The sequence below is a fragment of the Lepidochelys kempii genome, chromosome 10 (assembly GCF_965140285.1).
Source record: "Lepidochelys kempii isolate rLepKem1 chromosome 10, rLepKem1.hap1, whole genome shotgun sequence".
NCBI classification, from domain to species: Eukaryota; Metazoa; Chordata; order Testudines; family Cheloniidae; genus Lepidochelys; species Lepidochelys kempii.
In genome coordinates, this window is record NC_136389.1 from 10306224 (window position 1) to 10323320 (window position 17097).

General features: G+C 42.9%; 1 protein-coding gene across 1 annotated transcript; it reads left to right on the forward strand.

Moving 5' to 3' along the window:
* Positions 1–181: 181 nt before the first annotated feature.
* Positions 182–16199, forward strand: LOC140918171 (cytochrome P450 3A9). Its single transcript, XM_073361957.2, has 13 exons — positions 182–291; positions 3239–3332; positions 3848–3900; positions 6136–6235; positions 6828–6941; positions 7270–7358; positions 8346–8494; positions 9324–9451; positions 10254–10341; positions 11908–12068; positions 12817–13043; positions 14107–14269; positions 14871–16199. The coding sequence occupies exons 1-13, from the start codon at positions 221–223 to the stop codon at positions 14967–14969; spliced, it is 1536 nt and encodes a 511-aa protein (XP_073218058.1). The 5' UTR covers positions 182–220; the 3' UTR covers positions 14970–16199.
* Positions 16200–17097: the final 898 nt, after the last annotated feature.

Below are 17097 nucleotides of genomic sequence, written 5' to 3' on the forward strand. Positions count from 1 at the left end.
CATTTTCACTATCTTTGGGATTCACTCCACCCTTTTGGTTCCATAAAGGACCAGCTCAAGTTTCATTTGGTCTCTGAGCCACGTGATTAGAGACAAACAGATAAAAAGTTGCGACACTGTTCTTTCCCTAGTCCCAAGACTGATCAGAGCAGAGAGAGGGAAAAAAACAACAACTGAGAAGTTAGACAGAGAACAAGAAACTTGGAGGTACAGAGCTAAAATGAACCTTCTCCCTAGCTTTTCCATTGAGACCTGGGCTCTCCTGATTGCACTGCTATTTCTCCTGATACTGTAAGTATAATTCTACACTTTGCTTTTCTACTTGTGCTCTTTTCAAATTCTTGAAGGAGAGCCACTGTTAATTTAAATGTACTGGTCTTTTCACAGAATCATATAAGCGTAGGGCTGGAAGGGACCTCAAGAGGTCATCTAGTTCAGTCCCCTGCACTAAAGACAGGACTAAGTAATAACTAGACCATTCCTGACAGGTGTTTGTCTAATCTGCTCTTAAAAACCTCTAATGCAGTGACCCCCAAACTTTTAAGAGTTATGCCCTGCATGTGCCCTCCCCAGAGCCAGGAGCAGTGCTGCAGTTCCGGGGGAGTGGGGGGAAGGGATGTGGCTAGGGGTAAGAGGGCCAAGATTGGGGGCTGCAGCTGGGGGTGGGTCTGGGTCCGTGTCTGGGGCCAGGGCCAGAGACAGGGCCAGGGGCTGAGGCTGGGTGTGGGAGCAGAGCTGCAGCTGGGCCGCAGTGGGGGCTGGCAGTCAGGCTCACGCCCGGGGCTGTCAACAGCTCCACTCCTGCTCCCACCCTCAGCCTTGGCCCCAGGCTGAGAATGGAGCCAGGGCCAAGGGCCAAGGCTTGGGTGGGGCCGGGAGTGGAGCCGTACCGAGGCTGGGGACAGGGTCAGGCGCGGGGCTGGGAGCTAGCACCACAACTGGGGGCAGGAGTGGAAGTGGACCCTGGTTTTCTCACCTGCCAATGCTGTTCTGCTATTAATGGCTCGCAGGTGAAGAAGTTGCTGAGGGAATCTTTATATTAAGAGTGTTCCTCGCAACTACTTCCAGTGATGCAGGAAAAGCAGCACAGATACAGACTAGAACAGAGTCAGACAAAGACTGCACGTTTTTAGGTATAGAGCCTAATGATCAATGTGATCAATAGCACGGTCCATTTATTTGCTCTGCACGGGCAACTATTCAATAACATCTGCCTTCTGAAACTATCAGCCCTGTTCCTGAACTTGTTTGTGTTACTTGCATTGAGGAGCCATTCAAGGACCCTTCCGGGGGTACACTCTGATCTTCAGTTTGGGAGAAGCTGTTCACCTTCGCAGGCCCACATTTTCATATTGCAGCAATTCCGTGGCCACGCAAGACTTCTTGGTTGTCATGCTGTATTCGGTAGCTACTTGGAATTTCATTGTGGCAACAGGGATAGAACTGCTCCAAAAAGGCATGCCCCCACTATTTGAGTTGAAATAGAACATCCACTGACTATTCACATCAGGCTTATGATTCACAATTGAGCTCTTTTGAGTCTGTCTAGGGCAGTGGTGCTGTTCAGGACATTGCTTTATTTCCTGTGCAATAAAGTCATGTAAGCCAGTTCAATATGTTATTTTCCACCCCTTACACGGGGTTTGGGATGGCCTGGATCTCAAACAAACTAAGATGAAGGCCCTTCTGTTTGTTTTCATTGTTTGAAAATGGAATGGTTACAACAAGTGTGTTATTCTCCTGGCTACATTTCTGTCCTGTCCTACTAATACCCGTCACTTCTGTAGCACCATCTGTCTGAGGATCTTACAACATTTTACAAATGGTGAAATGAGCCCAACAGCCCTGGGAGGGAGGCAAGGGTCATCATCCCAATTTTAAAGATTGGGAAATGGAGCCAGTGACTTGTGCTAGGGTCACAGCAAGCCAGTGACATACCCTGAAAAAAAAGCCCACATTTCCTTTCTTACAGGCCCGTGGTAAGCCCACTAGGCAATGCTAAACCCCAGAGATTGCTGTAGTACAGTGATGAGCAAGTATTCCCTGTAGATACAGGCACACTTGGACGAGATTCATCCAAACTGGCAAATGCTCTGGCAAGAGTTCCCCACATGCAAACTGAGGATAATGGTGTTTCCTTTTTCCTCACTCTTTGTCAGTCTTGGCTGTCTGGACTGTAAGCTCTTGGGGACAAAGACTGTCAGACAGTGTGTTTGTAGAGCACCTATCACAACGGGACTGATCTCAGCCGGGGTTTCTAGGCATGACCATCATACAAATACAAAGTAGTAATAATAAAGAGAGGTGTAAGTTACAGCTCCCTACCCCAGCATGGCTCCTGGTGTCCCAGGGAGGAGTCACCTGGAAGAAAGGCAGGCTGTATGGCAGCTGGTGTTCTGGGCCAAACAAGACCTTTGATACGGTTTCCTTGACAAACACTGGAGCAATAACGTTCATTTAGTGACAAAGCTCTTGCTTGGGAAGCTGGTAACCTCCATCTGAAAACAAATACAGTATTTGAAAAGCACTTTCAACACAGCCAAAGACAAGCTTCAAAATGCTGCAGCCCAGATCTCTTAGAGAAGCAGAGAGCCCTGAGGTAGGAGTAACAACTTTACAACACCAAAAAAGGGTGCTTCAGAGGAGAGAAATCTGCAAAGCTGTCAACAAAATTCAAACAGAAACCCATCAGACTAGGCTCCCCAACACACCACTGCACTAGCATCGGGCTAAGCACAAGGAGAACAATACATGAAACTCAAGTACAGCCTTCACAAAAGCCCTGCTCAGGACTTAACTTCCGGCTCCATTTTGATTTCTCTGCAAAAAAAAGAAAAGAAAAAGTAAGCTTTGTTCTCATTTCGTCATTACTTTGTGGCTCCTCTCCATGAGCTGGCAATGAGCCTAGAGAGGCTTCTCTTTTGCATTTTGCCAATGGGTAGAAAACCCCGTTTTTACTGGAGCACCTATTCCTTTATGAGAGGCTTTCTTTTACCTCAGGGCTATCTCTCTGAAGATTTGTGGTGCAGCTGTGAGGTTTATCACTAGCCATGCTTATTAAATAGCTTTACAAAGCACAAATTTTTTGGACTACACTTTCCAGCTTCCAAAGTGGGTTCTTCAGTCCTGAGTAAATGCAACAGCTTCACTTCCCCTGGATAGGCTTTGAGATCTTTCAGCCCCAACATCACTGCAATTATTCTCCTGAAGCCTTTAGATTCTTCTGTTATTTTTACAGATATGGGATCTGGCCATTTGGTTTTTTCAAGAAATTGGGTATCCCTGGGCCAAAGCCATTGCCTTTCTTTGGAACTGTCCTGGAGTATCGTAAAGTGAGTGTTTGAAGGCTTCTCCTGGCTCCAGAAATATATGTCCTTCATCATACAATAGCTAGATTTGTACACTGCATTGATGAGTTCTCCTGTGTGCTGAGCTCTGCACTAATGCTCAGGGTGTGTAGGACCCAATGCAGGATAACATTTCTGTAATGCAGATTATAGTGTGAAGGGCATGGAGAGCCCCAGGGTGACTGCCTAAACCAGGTGAACACATGTAGGTGGCTGGTTTGCTGTCACTATTTATTGAATTCCTTGCAAACAGTTTACTTAGAGACTCCTTAACCTCAAGCATGATACGCCCCTGGAATAACTAGATCCAGCTATGTTCTTAAAGGATTCTATCCCTCACAAAGACATTAGGAGTCACACAAGTCTCAGGAGCTGCACATAGGAGTGCTTGGCCTGGCTGCTAGCTCTAGATGTTTAGTCCCACGACAGCCCCATTCCCAGCCCCTCCCCTGGAAACCCTGCTTCTTTTCTAATTCTATTTTAACATTCTCTCTCTGCAGGGTTTCTTGCAGTTTGACAGTACATGCTATGAGAAATACGGGAAAATCTGGGGGTGAGTATGTTGACCAACCAATACTGTTTGGTATTCTCCTCACATTATCCTATAGTCGGAATCCAAACTGGAGGGTGAAAAAAATCCACTGGAAGAGGAGATCTCAAAAGCCTGAATCCTGTAACTGGACCCTGTTCTCCATGTGGAACCCCAAAAAGGTTAATGGGGCAGCACCCAGATGCAAGCATCCATCCACATGGATCTGACTGCAGGGTCTAAGCCACAGACATGCTATGTACATGTTAATCTGAACTCTCACATGAAAGCTGTTCCATATCAGATGCAGACTGCCAGCTTCTGCTCTCACTGAAGTTAATGGCAAAACTACCATTGACATAAAAGGAAATTTGTAACTTAGAAGTCCAGTTCTCCTGGACTGCAAATTGTAAAGGAAGGTATATGTATTCCAGATACGGCACAGATATGCTGTTATTGTATACAGATCTCTGTTCTACCAACTCTGTTTCTGTCTCTAACCCTGACCTGCTGAAGCGTGATATGTTTGCGTTACCGCTGCTCTTATTCTGCACTGGATATTCCCTACATTTGCCACTGCGGTTATTACTTGGGCTACATGATCTGGTATCTTCTGCAATCTATCCAACTGGCCCTTATAACATTTTCCCATGCATTCAAAAACCCATATAAATCCACATTTACCTTACGTCTGTTATAGGATAATAAATCTTGAAAAATCTGGTCTTAAAACCATGATTTAAAACAAGAATTCAAGCCAATCTACAGGTGTATTTCAGTGCAACCTGCTGAAAAGTTTTAAGTACGTGAATCAAAAGGATGGAACAAATTTACTGCTAACATCATAACAAGAGTATAAGAGTCTGGAAACGTACAGTACAAAGAGTGACAGTGAAGGTACCTACTGCCTTTAGGATTCAGTAGCTCTGTGTTCAGTACCTCTCATTGATTTTAGAAGGTGTTTGTCCTTCTACAGGATTGGACCCTTTATTGAACGTTTACTAAAAAAAAAAAAAAAAAAGTGAAGCAATCCTTTTGTTTTCACATTGTGTGATAAGTTACTGTGACATCCTGCTGAACATTATTTGCTTATGATAAACCTTTTGTTACAATTAAAGTTATGCATGACACCACATGAGGGGCTTGAATCACAGAAAAATTGGTACTATTGATCGTTTGGTTTTGGAAAAGATTTTCCAGTAAAAATCTTTTACAGGAAAAATCCTATTCTAGGACCAGTGAGAGGGGACGGATTGATTTGAGAAAAATTGAAAGGAAGAAATGTTTTACTTGGGAAAATGAGGAACTGTAGAGAGCTGTCTACATGCATTTGAAGGGCATAAGCACCAAAGAGGTAGAGGAGTTTAGGGCGGCAGACAGAAGTACAACTAGGAGGAAAGGGATGAAATTAAATGAGCATCACCCATTTAAAAATGACACCTTGGCCTGAAATCTTTTACTTACTAGTGATACCAGTAGCACCCAGATGACTATAAATGAAAGAAAGTCGAGAAAAAACAGTATTTCTCTCTGTAGCTTCAGTTTGTTAACTATGTGCGTTTGACAGCACTTTGTATATAGCCATTTTCACCATTTCCCCTGAATAGTCAGTTCCTCCTATTCTTTGTGTTGGTCTTTAATGCAACTACAAGAAACAGAAAACTGATTTAAAACACAACTGTAGTACTGTAAGCATAACGGGGGAACTGGGAACGGGTGTAGCACTGCACCTAAAACTCCATTTAACTTACTTTTTCTGAAGTGACTAAAATGTGATGCTGGGTCTCTTTCAGAAAAGATACAGGTAGGCTGTCTTTTGGGGATATTTATGTGTGTGTGAGAGAGATTTTTTCAGACAGGCATAGTCTCTCAGAGGAAACATTGCTGCAGTGGCTGGAAAAGGTAGAAATATATGATGACCTGAAGGCCTTTTCCATCTCTAATTTCTATGATTCTGTATATCTGTATTTCTAGTCAGTGCACTTTGCTATAGAAGCTAATAAAGACTAGGACTTGGAGCTATCAGAGAAACACCAGTTTTTCCACTGAATGCATCCGATGAAGTGAGCTGTAGCTCACGAAAGCTTGTGCTCAAATAAATTGGTTAGTCTCTAAGGTGCCACAAATACTCCTTTTCTTTTTGCAAATACAGACTAACATGGCTGCTACTCTGAAACCAGGGAGGAAGGAGCTTTTGTTTCACTCTTGAGTTTCACTGATAGTAGTTAATCATGGATTTTTATTTCTTTTCCCCCATAGGTTTTATGAAGGCAGGCAACCTGTGCTGGCTGTCACAGATCCTACAATAATTAAAACCGTGCTGGTGAAAGAGTGCTTCACCACCTTTACCAACCGGCGGGTAGGCTTGTAATCATTAATATTCATCAGAAAGATGCAATAAAGCCATAAGAACAGCAAATACTGTAGTTAAACTCTGTAGGGATACACAAGATATGTTTCGGAGATGCATTCAGAATGAATGCACAGCTGGCATTAATCTAAGTGGCCACTGTATATCCCTAAAGGAACAAGGGAGCAGGGGGACCTCACCTGGAACTGGATCCCCTGGCTCTCCGAGAAAACTGTTTGACTGCACTTTAAAAGCTGCTTAGGTTGTTTATTTTTATTTATTAAATAAAAAAAAAGTTCTTAGGACAAAGTCAGCTCTCAGTTACACCAGTATAAACGAGAGCTGAATTTGATAGTGTGTGTGTGCACGCAAGTGCATGAGCACCAGTCTGAGTTAGTGTGTGTACATTTGTAGAGGTCTCCCCCAGTGCGTGTAGAGTTGGTGTCTTCTTGTGGGTGTATCTGCCTAAGTGTAACCAGTGTGGGGAAGTGTATGTGTGTGTGTACATGGGGCGGGAAAAGGATTGCTTTGTGCACTCTTATGTTTAGTAGAGAAACCCAATAGCTTCTTGACAGCTATAAACTTGCCTTTGTCACCCCAGAATTTAGGTCTAGTGGGAGTGCTGGAGTCGGCTGTCTCCATGGCTCAGGATGAGAAGTGGAAGAGAATTCGTACAGTGCTCTCTCCAACCTTCACCAGTGGGAAGCTAAAGGAGGTAAAACCCAGAGCACACACTAACCCTCGGGTCAGTGCACAGGTGGCATTCAGGCTGAGATAGTTATAATGGTCTGGTCTCTTCAGTCCAATTCAAATGATTAAACTGGCCTATTTCATTTGTGCCTTCTAATGTAAAAAAAAGTAAAAAAAAAAAAAAGAAAAAGAAAGAAAGAAAGGAAAAAGGATTAAAACAAAAAGCCCCTGACAGTAGAAACGGATCAAGTCTGTAAGTATTAATGAACCTCCCCTCCGCTTTTCAGAAGCTAGGCTTAACGAAGAGGTAACATTTGGTATGTTTAAGTCATGTCCTGTAATGTGTATTTCAGATGTTTCCCATTATGAAGCAATATGGGGAGGTTTTGGTGAGAAATGTGCAGAAGAAAGCAGAAAAGGATGAGCCCGTGGAAGTTAAGGAGTGAGTAACTCTGCCAGGAACAGGAACAGCTAATCTTGTTAGCAACTCTTTGGTTCGTTCATTACTGGCAATGCAGGTTGTTCTTTGAATAAACCAGACTTCTGAAGTGATGAACAGGACTATCAGAAGGGCTAAAATGAAATTTAAAAGGGAAAATAGAGGTTAAATCTCAAGAAAATCTCCCTGGGGTGAAACCTGTGGAACATTCTCTCAAGGGAACTGGTGGACTCCCCAAAGGTTGGCAAATTTTAAACTAGAGTGGAAAAAACACTAGAAAATATAGTGTAGGGAACAACCCTGCACTGGCAAGAAGTTTGAGAGGATGGTCTAACAGACCTTTACTATCTCTGAGGTCTGCTATTTAATACAGGAGGACCAAAGCCGAGAGTTGGAGGTCAGACAAAACTTGTTTGTAAATATGTGCTTCCATGAAAGTTCTTAGATGGTGAATTCTTTGGGGCAGAGACTGTGTTTTTTTGCCTGCGTTGACCCAGCATGTTTGGGCACTACCGGAATACAAATAATAAATAAATAATAAATTATTATTTGATTTTTGTTTATTTTTCACAGCTCATTTAGTCTACGACTGGAGCACACAGATTTAATATCAGCTGTCAGCAGAACTAGGGCTCCTAGCCTCTTAACAGGCCACAGCCACTTGACAAGATATTCACAGGCCCTTGAATAGGTCTGATTCCACCAGAGGACACACACATAGGCCAATACATTACATTGTGTAATATCCAGAGCAAGGCTACCAGAGTCTAGATTCTGAGCGCTGCAGGTAAAACTTCATGAAACTCTATCCCTTTGCCTTTGGATGTTCTACTTGTGTTGAGTACCTTGCCCCCTCTTTACAACAGCATAAAGAAAAGTCTCATGAGAGTTTTCTGTTCTTTAAGGAGATGCAATATAGGAAGGGAGGGAAAAGTTGTAATTACCTATTTCAAACATTAACTCTCCTATCTGTTTTCTGTCTTTTCTCAGCATCTTTGGAGCCTATAGCATGGATGTTGTCACTAGCACTTCCTTCGGTGTGAACATTGACTCCATGAACAACCCCAAAGATCCTTTTGTCAAGGAAATCAAGAAGCTAGTGAAGTTTGACTTGTTTCACCCACTCTTCATTTTGATATGTACATTTTCTCTCACTCACTAAAAATTCCATTTAAATGTTTCGTTTGGAACCGTGACTTCAGCATCAGAATCAGACAGGTGGTCTATTGGTTATACAATACAAGTGGCTATACCTGAGCCTATAAGCCAATGACTAGGCAACTTTACTGCCAAGGATAAAAGTCTCAAGGGTCACCTTAGACAAATTCTGCTCTAATTTATACCCATACAATCCCACGGATGAGAATCATCTGGAGCTATGCAAGTGCTAGTAAGCTCAGAATTTGGTCTATAGGTTGTGAGAAGGATCACAATGCTGTGGGGAAGGTTTGGAGATGTTTGCTGGGACATGAGACGTTAGTGAATATCAGAACGTTGAGGTCAGTCTGAAATGACTGGAAGAATTTCAAAACTTTTAGTTTATTTTCATTCTGGTCCATATCGCTGTAGCATTGGTAGTACAAACTGGAGGAATGTCCTGCACTCGGAATGTGACTCCCCAGTCTCAGTGACAGCGCCTCCAGTCAGACGTGGTGTGAAATAGTGGAATGTTCCTTCTGCTTTCATTTACATTTAGGGCTAAATTATATCATTTGTGCAAAAACCTGAGAAGAGGGAGCATGGAGCCCATCTGCCCCACGAGGAACATGGTGGCAGAGAGGCCCAAAGTGAGCTCCCCAGTACACAGGAGAAATGATCAAATAGAGCCATCATTTAGATGCAGCCTCATCTTTCTAATAAACATTTTCAGTTGTTCTAATTAATATTTTACCATAGATATCTTAGGTGAAATGGACTTCTATTCCCTGGACCTTGCTTCAATCACAGTTATTTTTGTCTCCCTTCTAGTTGTATGCCCATTCCTCATTCCCCTTCTTAAGAAGATGGATGTGAATGTTTTCCCCAAAGATGCCATAGAATTCTTCACAAAGTCAATCGCCAGAATGAAGGAGGACCGTGAAAAAGAGGCCAAAGGGGTTAGCAGGACTCTCCCGGTCATGATGCCGGAGAACATTCTCTATTCAATTAGCCCAAGAGAAAAACACTTACTTGCTTGAGTTAGAGTCCAGCAAAGGACCACAATAGTGTGTGATATCTCGGGCTATATCAGGGTAACACCCATGCAAACTGGATTGCAGTTTGGGTGTGCAAAGATTACGATTTACAGAAAACTACCCGTAGGAGTAGACTTGGAGAGCTGGAGCAGACAGAGGGAGAGACTCCACTGAGCAAGCAGTAGAGCTGTGCATCAATACTCAGTGCAGTGTCACTGATATTGTGGTATTCAGGAGCACAGTCCCCAAAAGAGGCGGTCTTCACTCTCCAAAAATGACAGAATCAGATTTACCTCCCTGCTGGACTTCACCTCCCCCAGAGTAATTCTGTTTTAAGGGAGCTACTTGAAAAAGTCACTTACTGAGATGTAGTTATTACTTTCCCCTAAAATTGCACAGCTACATTAATGAGGGTGCTTTGCAAAGTGGACAAAAGTAGTTTAGCTCTGCAGTCGTCATTCCTTGCGACAGCAAGAGACCAAGTCTGCTGTCTTGGCTGACATCTCTCTGGGACTGGGCAGATGGAACCCTCCCAGAAACGTAAGAGTTTCATGTTTTGACCCACTGTAACAAGAAAGTCATTTACATTCTGCTGGGTCCTCTCTGGCCACTCCTGGGGACTTTAAAATACAACCTTTGTGTTCTGAGACCCATCTTTGTGAGCCTTCCCTAGGGGATCTCTCACCAAACCAGCTCTCCACTGAGCGGTTACTTCTTTTCCCAGGGCCGAGTGGATTTCCTACAGCTGATGATGGAATCCCAGAACTCTAACACTAGCTATGAAAGCAATGGAATGACTCACACATATAAAGGTAACACCATAAAAATACTCATACTTGTGAGTGCCTTTGGGGGCTGCTGGAGTGAGGGGATTAGGAACAGGTGTCCTACTGGAGAGGAAATAAATGGTTCATCCCGCCGTCTGCAGCTGGGGAGAGGAATCGTCGACTCACCTGGACTATACATACATTTTTGTCCAGCACAGAGTTAGATGGGGACAAGTGATCATCACTTTTATGTAACACTTTTTCCACAAGTAGAATAGAAGACATGCATTCCAGGCCAATTCCTGCTGTATAATGGTTAGCTTTGGCCAGTGAAAAATATGGAGTTGGTACCTGCCAATATGGTAAGAGGCAAAAGCCAGCTCCGCTTCCCAGCTATTCGTTTGCATTACATCACTATTCACAATTCTTTTAAATACAACTGCTTCAATTACAGCTTGGTTAGAAATATCCTCAATTCTTCTCAGGACTGGGAGATAGCAGGTATCTTCTGACATTTATGTCACCACAGAATACTTGGGTTAGATAAGCTGAAAATGAACCACACCAATCTTGGCAGGAACCCATGTTTTGCTTTGTGTGTTCTGCATACACTAATCAACAATGCCAGAGGTTACAAAGCAATCATTAGTCCCTGTTTAATTTTCCCACCAGACCCATGAGCCATGCCTATGGGATAATAACAGTAACAAGAATAATAATAATAATAATAATTAGTGATTATTATTATTATTAAGGCTAAGATTTTGTCAGGGATATTTTTAGTAAAAGTCAGGGACCGGTCACAGGCTTCCATTAATTTTTCTTTATTGCCATTGACCGGTCCCCTGACTTTTACTAAAAATATCCCTGACCAAATGGGGAGCCCAGCTGCGGGGTCCCCATGCCGCCTGCAAAGATTGGGCAGTTGCGGGGGCGCTCCGAGCTCCAGGGTCCCCCTGTTCAGAGCTCCAGGGTAACCCTGCCACCTGCAGCGGCCGGGAGCTTTGAAGGATCCCCGGTGCCCAGGGTGGCTCAGAGCTCCGGGGTACCCCTGCAGTCGCTCGGAGCTTCTGGGCCCCCTCCCCGCACAGCAGCCAGGAGCAGGAGGGGGTGGGACACTGCGGTGGCTGGGAGCTGTAGGGGAGCCCCCACTGCCTGCAGCAGCTCGGAGCTCCGGAGGGGTGGAGGGGGGCGCTGTCCATGTCGACCGGGAGCTGCCGGCAGCCAGGAGCTGTGGCCCCGCCACCTGTATCAACCGGGAGCTGCGGCCCCGGTGCCCACATCTGCCGGGAGCTGCGAGGGGAGCCCTGCCACCCGTATCCGCCAGGAGCTGCAGGGGACCCCGCCGCCTGCAGCCACGGGGAGCTGCGGATCCTTCCTGCTGCAGCGGGCGGTGGGGGGACCCCGCAGCTCCCGGCCGACAGGGCTGAATTGACGGAGGTCGCTGGAAGTCACAGGTTCCGCGACCTCCGTGAAAATTTTTTAAGCTTAATAATAATAAATCGTTGGCCATCTATACTTTTATAAAATAAACGATGTGCAAAGAGCGCAGCCTATGTGCTGTAATGTTTGGGCCTCAACTTTTCTACCTGTTTTCCTCTCTTCTCACAGGCCTGACTGATACTGAGATTTTGGCACAAGCGCTTATTTTCATTTTTGCTGGATATGAGCCCACCAGCAACTCCCTTTGCTACCTGGCTTACAAACTGGCCACCCACCCTGATGTGCAGCAGAAGCTGCAGGACGAGCTAGACTCAGTTTTACCAAACAAGGTAAGAGAATGTTGGCTGCTCAGTGATTGCACAGAGCCTCTTTAAAGCTAGTTTCTTCCCTCTAGTTAAGTCCAGTTAAGGAGACTGTTCTTTAAAGACGTTAAATACATTTGCTAAAAAACTACCATGTAATAAATACTGACTCTGCTATCCTGTGGAAGCTCTTAATGGGCACACTTTAAGAAAGTTCTGCTTTCACTAAAAGGAGAGCCAATAACTTGCTTCCAAGATCAGAATACTTTAACTTGCTAAACAACAATGAATTGTTTATGAAGAAGTAGCAAAGGGAAACAAGGAGCGATCAGGAGTAGATAGTTACGCTCATGGAAAGGAGATGCTAGATGGGAGACATGGAGTATTCTTGGAACAACTCAGGAAATTCATACCATTATTTATGGGTATTCATATTATGGTGTTTGTGATCTCTTACACTGGACAATCACGTGTCTCAAGAGATGCCACTTTTCAGAAAAATCATTGGCCACACCAGGAGGCTCAGAGAATTGCTGATTTTAAGTACAAACTTTGTTTGCAAAAATGGTCAGAGATTTTCAGTAATTTACATTATTTAGGAAAGGAAAATTAAGGTGAATTCTTAGGTTCACACTGAATGTTCAGTTCAGGATTGAATGTAGAATGTGCACTGTAACAGATGAGAGGGGAGGACATGATGGTTTCCACACTGATCACATGGAAATCTGATCTAGACTCCCACATACCTGACAATCTTTTTCCCATTCCCCTGAAGGCTCCTCTCACCTACAATGCCCTGATGCAGATGGAGTATCTCGACATGGCAGTGAATGAAGTCCTTAGGCTGTTTCCTCTTGGAGGACGACTTGAAAGGGTCTGCAAGAAAGACGTAGAGATAAATGGACTGACCATTCCAAAAGACACTGTGGTTATGATCCCACCCTCGGTTCTGCATCGTATCCCAGAATACTGGCCAGAACCAGAGGAGTTCAGACCAGAAAGGTACAGAATCTATATCAATAGGGAATGAGCAATATAATTATCTCTTTTACCGGTATTACTTCATTCCTAAATATCAGTCTCTTACAAAGAAATTCTTGTTGTGTTTAATCTTAACACCTGTCTGCCAATACAAAAGCTGGAGAGGATTCACCATTGTGAAGACACACCACTCATGAGTCCATAGTTAAGGCTGAGTTGAATTTTGCACTTACAGCAGGGATTTAACAACTCTGTTACACATGAAGAATACAGCATATTCTCCTCAGAAGTACAGCACTTCCTCTCTGAGTACAGAGTGAGCTATCTGAGATTGTGCAAGTACATTGGTTGATTAATTTAGGAGTTAAAATTAATTTAAAAAATTGGTCCTTTTGAGAAATTTAGCACCCATTGTCAGACTATTTCTTTCTCCCATCTCAACAACAGAATAATACTGACACTTCAAAACTTCCCATATAGTCAGAACTCACTGAAATCTTTTCTAGAAACTACATTTGAAAACCATTAGGCTTAAAGGTAATTTTTCCCATTAGTATTCATCACTGAAAGTTTTTCCTTCAGAAGGGGTTGGCTGTAGAGAATTCCACGTAGAACTGCCCTCTTTCAAACTGATACCATCTCCCACTGGTCTCAGTGGGACTGAGGTCATACTTGCCCACAGTTAGATGTCATTTTCAAAATGGCCACCTATCTCCCATTGTTCCCAATAGGACTGAAACAACAGGCTGCTCTTAACAAAGATGTCTGCTGGCTTCACTCTCTCAGAAAACAATGGGAAAGAAATAGTGGTCATTTTGAAAGAGTGGAACTCACGATGCTGCTAGCCTGGGTGCAAAGGACATAATCTGGGCTTTGAACTCAGATCCTCTACCTCACCCCACCCCAAACAGCCAAAGGGCTGTGTAACTATTAGGCTGCTTGGATAACCAAAGATGTGCTAGTTATAAAAAAGCAAAGATTCTCTAACACACAATCAGAGGTTCATTTAGAGAGAGAGAGAGATACTTGGCCTTCTTTTTCTTTGCTTCCCTAATTTCTTTCTTACACTTGTGACTGGAATCAGGTTCAGTAAAGAGAACAAAGAGGTCCTGGATCCATACACGTACCTGCCTTTTGGAGCTGGTCCCAGGAACTGCATTGGAATGAGGTTTGCTCTCCTCTCCATGAAAGTTGCTATTGCCAGTCTGCTGCAGAATTTCACCTTCAGACCCTGCAAAGAAACCCAGGTGAGAAACCCAGATTTACATTTGAAAACTCAGATGTGAAAACCAGATGATTATTCCCCGGCAAGAGTGAATTAAAAACAGTTTTAAATACCTTATTTGGGTAAACAGATGGTAGATGGTGACAAATGAAAAATAAATGTGCAACACAGATGTTAGAGCACAGAAGTGTAATACATAGCAGATTGTATATTGCATGCCTGTGTGTATTATACAGTGTTCTAAAATATATCGTAGGAGTTATTCTATAAGGGAAAAAGTAGCAACCAAGGAAACATTACAGGACAGAAAGGAGAGGAAAGTGGTTAATCAGCGTTAGTGATACCTTCATTCAAGTACATTAGTCTGGGCCCATTGGGGATGGATGAAACTTCCATAACAAAACCCCAAGCAAGGAGTAAACTCTCCTGGACTGGGGCTTTGATAGAAAACCAAAAGTATGTCCAAGTTTGTGAAACTTATAGTAATGGTGGGACAGGTTTTGCGTGAACCTGGACTAGATTTTGGGCAAACAAGAGAAAACAAAGGCATAATGTCTCTTTGATAATCTGTGTATATTTTATTTGCTGGGCTACAAATGTTCTTTTCTCTGCTAATGTTGCAGATCCCGCTCAAGCTGAATTACCGGGGATTCCTGATACCAGAGAAACCTATTGTTCTGAAGTTAGTCCCCAGAGCTTATACCTCACACCCAGAGGAGTAAGACCCAACAGAGTTCACAGCAGCTCTCCAGAGTACCAGCAGAAGCTTTACATCATTGGGTCTCTGCCACAAATGCAGAAGAAGAGCTTCCGTTCATTCCGAAGGCATTTACTAAATATCTAATTGTGACTGTCAGAAATGTAAACCTGGACTGTGACTGTAAATAGCTTTTATACCATCAGATTTAGAGAATGTATATAAAGTAAAAATTCTACTGAGGCACAGTTCTGCTTCTCTGACTCCTTTCTAGTGAGATTCCTCCATCTGGAGAGGGAATTACTGTATCATCCAAGAGGCAGTGGGAACTTTTTTGCTGGAAACAGAAATCACTAGAGCTACTGGGGGCAGGGGCGGGTGAATGCCAAGAATTTTGTGAGTTGTACTGATATTTGAAGAAGTGTGTATAAACTGTTGGGCTGTTGAATTTACTGGGATGTGGTGAGATTATCCTGGAAACCAAATCTCTCTTGGGTCATATGTTAATGGAACAAAAGCATGTAACATGTACAGAGAACAGAATTCATCAAATGTTTGTGAAAGGGCTCTCTGTTGTGTATTCTGAATAATTTGTTCACTTCAGCCTTGAAAATAAATTCAGTCTGGACCCCTGAAATTACCCACATACAGCATCTTCCATTGAATTTACTGAATTTGGTCCTTCATTTAACTTGATCAAAGCTTCCGTTCTTCCTGTAAAATGTATTACAAATAATACGACTCCTACCTAGTATTTTGGTTAAGTGGATCACTTTAGGGCAGGGTTATTAATCTGATCACTAACCACACAATGTTGCCATTTAATCAATAAAGCAGGGCAAAATTCTGAATGTGGGAGAGACCAAGGAAAAGCCATATGACAATGAACAAGATGACTGCAATGAAAGTTGCACTATTTAGGCATTGTTATTGACACTGTAGGCACTGCTATGTGCTAGGCACTCTGTGATATGAGCCCTACTTATTGTATGGGTTGCAAGATCAACCACTTAGTAAGGTCAAACTGATAGGAAGAGATCCTCAAGATAAGAGGTAGGCATCTCACCAAATAAGGGTAAATCCATCCTCATCATCGTATCCACTCATAATATTCCACACCTGAACGTAGCCATTATATGAAGAACATACCCTCCTATGTCAATGTCTGTACTTTGACATGCTAACCTTTTACCCCCAATTGGGGATATTGCAGATTATGTACTCCTTATGCTATCAGATCCTAAACCGAATTTTGCACCCCTTGATAATCTGTACCTTATTCCCTGATAACCAGAAACTTCTACGCTTAAGCTCTGTACCATTTATTTTATTTTAACATCATCTTAATAAAATTATTAAATCTATTTTCTTTCTATCTTGTAAGCCACTTAGTCAAGTGATTCAGATAAATGTGATAACAAAAACCTAGCCTTTTGGGCACATACTTGATATGCCCTTTCCACAGAACTTGTTTTGGTTGGCGTAGGACGAGGTAGAATATTCACAGCAAACACACAAAATATAACTTACTAAGTTCCTCTTTTGGGCAAGAAATGCTTCTTGTGTTAATAAAAATCACTAGAAACAACATGTCATAGGTGTTGTAATGATGCTCACTCTATAATATGGTAACACGCTAGGCTTGTCTACATGAGAACACTCAGGAAAATTAATCCAAATTAACTACATGTGAATTAAAAGTGGAGTAGGTAAACTGCATTCGACTGCTGTGTAGACACTATATGCTGTTCATTGTTTCAAGAATGAAAAATATGGATAATTCTCCAGCAAGGGCCAGCTATGACCTGCCAGCACTAGCACATGGAGTCATATATATGTAACAAGATAACATTAATACATCTTCTAGAAGAAAATTACATCCACAGTGGCTTAGCTACATAAAACTGCTTTGCCAATGCAGGCTGCTCCCTGCATATACCAGAATTTTCTAAAGTTCTTTGTTAACCATCATCGCTTTTGGCATTTATTCAGCTACCAAAAAACTGTCTAGGTATGTGATATGGGTGATCACTCTATCCAATCTACTAGCCAGCTAGTTACCCTATTTATGTGAGTTTATTCCTTTTCAATCCAGAGACTCTACTGTCTGGGCTGCAACATCCCATTTGTTTATCTTCTGCATACCAAGAAGT